The sequence below is a fragment of the Hyposmocoma kahamanoa genome, unplaced genomic scaffold, assembly GCF_003589595.1.
Source record: "Hyposmocoma kahamanoa isolate Upper Pololo Valley unplaced genomic scaffold, ASM358959v1 187, whole genome shotgun sequence".
NCBI lineage: Eukaryota > Metazoa > Arthropoda > Insecta > Lepidoptera > Cosmopterigidae > Hyposmocoma > Hyposmocoma kahamanoa.
Genome location: NW_020653716.1, coordinates 1,017,944 through 1,025,934, shown reverse-complemented (window position 1 = coordinate 1,025,934; position 7,991 = coordinate 1,017,944). Strand labels below are relative to the sequence as shown.

Below are 7,991 nucleotides of genomic sequence, written 5' to 3'. Positions count from 1 at the left end.
TCGTTCTTTAAGTCGAAATTTCCATCACGAAAGCGTTTAAACCAAAACCGCACGGTGCGTTCACATCAATTTCATACTTTAACCCCTAATATTTCATGTGTGGAAAGGATTAACGTGGCAGAAAAGAAAAAGTTTCTAGTGTATAAACTAAATTTATATATATAGAAGTTTAAAGAAAAGGGACATGTAAATTTACAAAGGTTTATTTAACTTTATTTTCTAACAACAAGCAAACGCCTTCAGCCTTATTACCTAATTTCTTTTTAAACCTTTTTAAACCTTTTTAAAATTTTACCCATTTTAAACTACAACTCCGTTCTAGTCTCGCCACCGGCGGCAATTACTACTACGTAGTTGCTTCCCTAATAAATATTCTCTTATGCCGTCAGTGGGCTTTCAGAACAGAGGCAAAATGACTATTACTACCAGTTGGTTGTCTGTTGCAGGAGTCACCGTTGGGTTGGAAAATTGCCTTCGGCTTGGAAAGCTACCGTTGCTGAGCTTCCTTCGGGTTCATACACCTGGCGCTTGACTACGTCCGGACTAGGACGAAGCATTTCCGCTGAACGGCTACCATTTGCTGCTCGTCCTGTGACCTTTCTTTTGCGCCGGCCAATATACAGGGGAGTACCATACTCGGAAGCGGAAAACCTAAAGTCTTAAGGCACGTTACCACGACCCATAATAAATTTATGTACTGTTTTTTTTAAATTTTAAATTGTACATTTTATTTATTATAATTATTTCAATTATCGGAATTCTTTATTTAATTTTCTACACTCATAGGGAAAATAAATAAATTCGATGTCGAACGAATTGAATATCAATTCAATAAATACTTTAAAATCCGATGTCCTTTGACCTTCCGCTGTTAGTCACACCTGCAGAAATGCCATCGTCATCAAATACAAATGTAGGATCCGTACTTGTCAATTTAGATGAGAATATTGAACCGGATAATAAATATAAAGTTGACTCTAATGGTGAAGAAGGCCAAGCTGATGATTCGTTTATATCAGTAACGGAGGAATAGTATGAATTAGAGAGTGTAGAATTATTACCAGAAATAAATGAAAGGGGAATGCCACCTAGAGATGAGGGCGAAGAATTTTCTGAATTAGGAGAAAGGAGTATGACACTCGGAGATCGTTCTACACTAAAACCTCCTACAAAGTTTAATGATTTTGTAATGAATATTGATGACTTGAATGACAGTAAAGAACCTAAGACGTATAAGGAGGCTCTTGATAGACCTGAGCAAAATGGGTGGCTCAAGGCTATGGATAGTGAGATAAATTCTTTGCATGAAAATGACACGCGGGAATTAGTTCAAGCAAAAAGAAAAATCAGAGCTAACGCTCTTGCTTTTTTTTTTTAAGTTTGAGTATGCATTTACAGGGTGACCCCTGCAAATGGATAATCAAACTATTATATAAAATAGGACTTTTAGTCCAGTAGCCTAATGAGCGCGAACAGGTTTAACTAAGCGTTGCTGTCAATGAGAGGTTGATTTTAGGTCAGTTCGACGGCGCTACTGCCTTTTTGAATGGGAATGTAAAAGAGGAACTGTACATGAAACAGCCTGAAGGATATAATTATGGGAGAAGAAGGCCATGCAAATTAGAGAAAAGCCTTTTCGGTTTAAAACAAGCCCCACGCTGTTGGAACGAGTGTATGCAAGAATTTTTAATAGAATCGGGATTTAAACAAACTGAAGCAAAGCCCTGTTCATATTTTCGCAACGAGGCAATGGCAAAATTTTCAAAAAGTTATTACGCCTATATGTGGATGACGGGTTAATTACATCAACAGATGAGTCAGAAGCAGAGCATTTTGTGGAACATGAACTAAAGGCTCGTATCAAAATAACAACAAAGCTTGCTTCTTATTTTCTTGGTTTGGAATTGAAGCAGCAAGCTAATGGTGTTATTTTAGTAAATCAGAAAGATTACATCAAGCGAATATTAGAAACATTCGGAATGTCAGACTGCAAACCAGTTGCGACTCCAGCTGCAAAGGAGTCTCGAGAAAGTATTTCTAAAGAAAGTACTTGTACAAACACAGATTTTCCGAATTTAATGGTGGCAACCCGCCCCGACATATGTAGCTTACGTCGTAAGCGTAGTATCGAGGAAACTAGAGAACCGTCTGCACAAGATGTAACAAAAGTAAAAAGAATTATGCGATACTTAAAACGAACGGAATCCCGAGGCCTTATATTCAAAAGAAATATGGCCACTGGCATTGAGTCATATAGTGACGCAGAGCGTGGAGGTGACTTAGAAACTGGTCATTCTACAAGTGGACTAGTCTGTTTACTAAACCGCTCGTTAGTAAGCTGGGAAAGCAAGAAACAAAAATCTGTTGCGCTTTCGATTATAGAAGCCGAGCTAGTCGCCGCCAGAAAACGTGCCGAGACTAAAAAACAATCAAATAAAAATAAACTCGTAATTTAAACATAATATGAATAGATTTATGTACACAGGAACAAAATTCGTTTTAATTGTAAGGAAACATTGTACTGAAATACAGTTGATACATAGTTGATACAGCAAAAAAGTTGATACTTCATTAAAATAAAACAAACTTTCGCCACGCCGATTTTATGCCGGCCATTACATCGGCGGGACGGAGCACATGTCTAGTGTGGACCCAGCAAAACAGGGGTGATTAAAAAAATCCTAAAATATAGGTGTGTAGGTAAATACGTCTACAATGGGATCACAATTAATAGCCAGTATACCTACCAACAGCCGTTGTATTGTCAAAGTTACTTAGCTTTTATGCAGGTTGTAGAAAAAGTGTGACCAAATTGCTGCTGGTGATCATACTCACGGTAAGAAACTATTTAAATCTTACTCACAGATATAGAAAAAATATCTCTCTTCATCCATGTTCGTTCAGGTACCATGCTCCTCACATCAGCACCTGTCTCTCCCACTTTCACGAGCAGCCTAGCTATAGCCCCTGGTACATCTGGCACTGTCGCCATGAACTTCACCAGACGTCCATCGGCTGCCAGACCGCGGTCGATGACACGCGCCATACGCATACTATTCACGTTACCGCCTGATACGATGCACACGACACTACGAAATGAATGTATTATTAAAATAAATTTGCTCCAAAAAAATTATCAGGGGCTGTGTTACTTTTTGCGTGTTCTAATAAATACACTATAAGTATTTATTCACATTGTTTGTGAATAAATACTTACATATACTCCATAACTCCATAATTTTGTTATGATTATGAATACAAAAATCGAACACACAGAAACTGCCGAAAGCCAGTACAAAGCCCAAAGATCAAAAACATATAGAAGAATTTCGACGGCTCGGTAATTGGATCCGTAGCTTAGTTGGTAAGAGCAATGCTATAGTGTAGCTTGGACGTGGGTTCAAGTCCCACTAGACCGATGAAATTTTGCTGAGTGTTCGATCTTTGTGTTCATAATCATACACTATAGGTATTTTTAATGAGTATTAACAAAGTCTTGTTCAAGGAGACGCGTTGCGGAGACACCGCAAATTCTCCGTTTATCGGCGGGGAGTGATGCTTAGCGGTAGATTAAATAGAGCGTGTGAGCGGGTTTGCCATGGTGAGTATATTCAAACTCTCGTAGTTAGTATGTAATCACGTATGCAGCTCATGCCGCAGTCTACCCCCAAAGCCGCGCTGTCATTGTGAATAAGGCCTAATACAACTTTTCAAACGAGAAGAATGAAGTTATTTATATCCACATTCTACGTAGACAGACAGAATATAAAGAGTTCAGCAAATATGCAACACTTTACTAACCGCCACTTATTTATCAAGAAAGAGCTCGGACCTCTTGGTAAGTTTGAATTGCCCGTTCCATGCATTTACAATGCGTCACAAATTGTCCAGAGACTTCACGAATGAGACCCAACGCACCCGTGTAAAGATCCATCATAATGTAAGATAAACAACGAGACTTACTACTGTAAGTTGCAAGTATCTTTAAAATCAACGTTACATTTTTCCAGCCAGCTCTGGAACCCGTCCGCCCAAAAGAGCAGCGACGGGACACGCCGCTGCTCCTTCCACTATCAGCTTCTCTCGCTCCAAAAGCATAATCATCGCGCGAGAGATCATTCTTTCATCGACGGTCACCTGAACAGCGAAATGCAATAGAGTGAACTTATGTATAACTTGTCAATTTATAAAATCCTATTTTGAATTCAAGTGTTCAGGGCTACAGCCTAATGGGAAAATATTCGACTGCTATGTACGTGATATACGTGTTCTAGGTACATTTTTACCGGAAACATACGCAGTTCGGTTTATTATATTAAAAGTATCCTAACACTTGCTTTGACGGTGAAAGAACACATCGCGTTGAAATCAGCATGTCGGAGAAGGTTATGTAACAATTCGAGGACGTGTGAAATCTCCAAGCCGCATTATAACCATGACCCTTAGGAAGACCCATACCCAGCAGTAGAACGTACATGGGTTCAGGGGGCCAACTTTAGTTAACTAACAATTCTATCCAGGTATCCCTTGATGACGTTGAAAGCGTTCATGCCTGCGATGTTGTTCGCAAGACTGTCGGCAATAGTAGCGTTTAACTGGACCATTACGGGTTTCTTTTCTTGCAGGGCGCGGGTCATTACAGGACAGGAGGCACACTCTGCGCCCTAAAATCATGACATTGCCACGAGGCATAAATTACATTAGTATTTGAAATTAATGGTCAATTATTTGTGCCAAAATTTATTATATTTTGATTATAGTGTACCATTTCATAGCATAGTCATGCTTATCATTACTTATTTATTTTATTTTGAATATTAATAAATAATATTTATTACCTATTTATATTATTATAATATTTATTCATTTTAGCGCTATGAACGAATTAGGTAATCTTCTAGAATTGATAGTAATTTGCGTATTTTGCCAAATATGTCAAATAAACACAAACACAAACAATAAGGACTGTTGTTTCTCAACACAACTCATCCAGCAATTGAGTCGTCATTGTCTTACCGTTAGAAACTACGTTTCCGATTTATTATAATATTACTACGAAACTATAGTTCTTAACAAGAAGACTTACGTAAATCAAACATTTCGGCTTAAGGCTCTTGACGGCCACTATAAGACTAGCGATGAGTCCTCCGCTGCCAACAGGACAGATGATTGCGTCTATCTTATCTAGCTGGCACAACAGTTCAAGGCCTATGGTTCCGTAACCTGCCATAAGATCCAGACGGTCGTACCTAACAATAAAACAAGATATAGTAGGTACTTATCGTTAGTAAAAACGAGTACCTACGTAATTATTAATTACCTATCACAAGTGTAGGTACGAAAATAAATACAGTCAACAGCTGGGCGTTACATCGTAAGTTACGTAGAGTTCAATAATTTAAAGACTTAAATTAAATTCTGACTGAGGAGATTGAAGAGATAGATACTCTTTTGTTAAAGTCAGAATTCATGGTTTCGGCAGGTAGGTTCGACCCCGGTAAAATTGCTATACCCACTGGCTGAAATAGCTCCTCAAGACATCCGCAGAACTGTATTCTATTAAGTATTAAGCTTCTGGCGAGAGGCAAAACGGCTATCGACACTCGGCACCCTGAGTACAAGCACTGAGCATTGAGCCACCTCAGGCGAAGTGCAACCTTTGGAACGAAAGAGTACCATCTACCTTTGACCCGCCTTCTGAGATTCGTCTTTTGAAAGAAACCTGGAAGTCTTCAAAAAAATAGGCGTCGAACTCAGGTTGGTCGGAGTAAGAACAATTAGTTCAGATGGGAATTTTCGGATGGTTCTAACCTGGATTGTTTGTGCTATGTGATTCAAACGATCGCGATGGCTCATCTCATATCGTGCCCTAATACCTGCACGCTTGAGAATTTAATGGCGGCTACTAAGGACGCAGTGGGCATGGCTAAATCCTGGGTCTGGATACTATTATAGTGTATGCCATCGATACAATAAGAAGAAGAATAGCTAGATACTAATCTAGACGCTATTGTGAAGCAAGCTAAGTACCTACGTAGGTAGGATGTCAGGATCTGACACGAGATGATCCTATATACCTTTAGGACGTCATTATGACAATAAACTTGGTTCAATTATATTTTATTACCCGTGCATATGTTTAGTTCCAATTTCTTCACAGTAGCTCAATGCGTGTAAACTTGCGTCGTTTTGGTCGCTACCATACATTTTCACCACAGCATAGTTTTCCCTATACCTGTGTCTGTCTGCGATAGGACAGTCCCTGGGCACTACCACACTCGTTGGAATAGAATATCTGTGCCCATAGTAAGTCATTGCTAGAAGAAAGTTTCGCCCCCCGGAAATTGTACAACCTTTACTTCTCTCGGAATGCGATAGTGACGCTAAAGCATTGCAAGCTCCACGTGCTTTGAAACTGTAAAATATCAAGTTTACTAGATACATAAGAAGGGTACCAAAAATAAATTTAACTTTTATATGAAAATATACCTTCCAGTGTATTGTAAATTTTCTAGCTTGAAGAATACGTTGCAAAACTTTCTGCCGACATGTTTTGCTTCCTAAAATAAAATACCTAAGTACATTAGTTTGAAAATAACTTCATAGTTGTTCCTTCAAACGTAGATATATTTAAGAAATTATATGTTGTATTTCTAAATTTTACTTACGACAACTGGAGTGAATATAATGTCTTTCTTGATTTTGCTGTGAGCCTCTTGTATGTCTTGCAATTTTAATTTTATTTTGGTCAAATGCTCAGGTTCCTCCTCGGCGTCCTAAGGCAGAAACGTGCTCATAACTAATTGCATTATTTTAAATATTGTTACAATGATGAAGCAACAATATTTATAATAATTAATAACTCAATTACTATTATCGAGTTCTTAGGTTTTTGCAATTGTTACACTTAGGAAATAAAACTATTTTTCTGGATTTAAATCGCGTATATTTGTTTTTTTCAAAAAAACCAACGTTTCGGGCCATTTACCGTGATCATGGGACCTGTAAAGGGCCCGATGGTTTGTTTGAAAAAACAAATATACGCGATTTAAATCCGGAAAAATGGTTTCATTTCCTATAAATGACTAAAACATAAACAAATTAAAACTATTTATTATGCACTAGTATAATCGTTAATAGTTTATGGCATAACGCCCTGAGCGGAAGCTAGTACAATCACTCTAAAATGCATCGAATGTGCCCAGAAGGCCATACGAAAGGTTGGTTTCGTTTTACCGTTCGTATCTTTTTGTGAAACTCAAACAACCAAAAATGCAAAATTCTAACAGTAAGACAGTTGCGACAGCTCGTGTCGTCCTAAAAAGGCATAGTCAGATTATTTATAACCCTAACCCATGTAATGATAAACGTAGGAAATATATTGTCTGCACATCCACAAACTATTTCGACTCATCCGTAGAACAAAAACCTATCTACTACTTGTTCTCAGGACATAGTACATTTCGTTCGTTCTTCTTCGCTATGGATGTTAGATCGGTTGTTCGATTTTATATTTCCGAAACGAAATGAGATATACAAATTCTCAAAACACCTTTACATAGGCCTTAGTTTGAATAACGAAATTATTCTCGTAACGTACTTATTCTCTTTTCGCTATATAATCACATCGGACTCTGTTCTTGGGATGAGTCGATTTATATAATAAAATTAACAAAGTCATCCCTTTATACTCTGTAAATAAATTTGAATGCAAATACTGCTATATTATTGGCTGATCAACTTGGACTACGATTCTACCGAATTTTTACTCTCTCCAGCCTTTTTACCTTTTACCAGCTCCAATAGAAAAAGCGCGTCACTTGCAAGCTAACACATACACTAAATACATACACACGCATACACACACACCTACTCAGACCACATATAATAAACACATACACACACACACACACACGCACGCAAACACACACACACACACACACAACACACACACACACACACACACACACACACACACACACACACACACA

At 38.1% G+C, this 7,991-nt stretch overlaps 1 protein-coding gene across 1 annotated transcript in view; it reads right to left on the bottom strand.

Moving 5' to 3' along the window:
* Window positions 1–2,848: 2,848 nt before the first annotated feature.
* The window catches only part of LOC113226299 (L-threonine ammonia-lyase-like), an 8,385-nt gene continuing 3,242 nt past the window's right edge, over window positions 2,849–7,991 (bottom strand). Inside the window, exons 2-8 of the mRNA XM_026458875.1 lie at window positions 6,669–6,776; window positions 6,490–6,560; window positions 6,128–6,415; window positions 5,087–5,249; window positions 4,509–4,664; window positions 4,001–4,137; window positions 2,849–3,089 (exon numbers count right to left, since the gene is read on the bottom strand). Of these exons, the coding sequence (XP_026314660.1) occupies window positions 2,849–3,089; window positions 4,001–4,137; window positions 4,509–4,664; window positions 5,087–5,249; window positions 6,128–6,415; window positions 6,490–6,560; window positions 6,669–6,776 (1,164 nt within the window). The remainder of the gene's footprint in view (window positions 3,090–4,000; window positions 4,138–4,508; window positions 4,665–5,086; window positions 5,250–6,127; window positions 6,416–6,489; window positions 6,561–6,668; window positions 6,777–7,991) is intronic.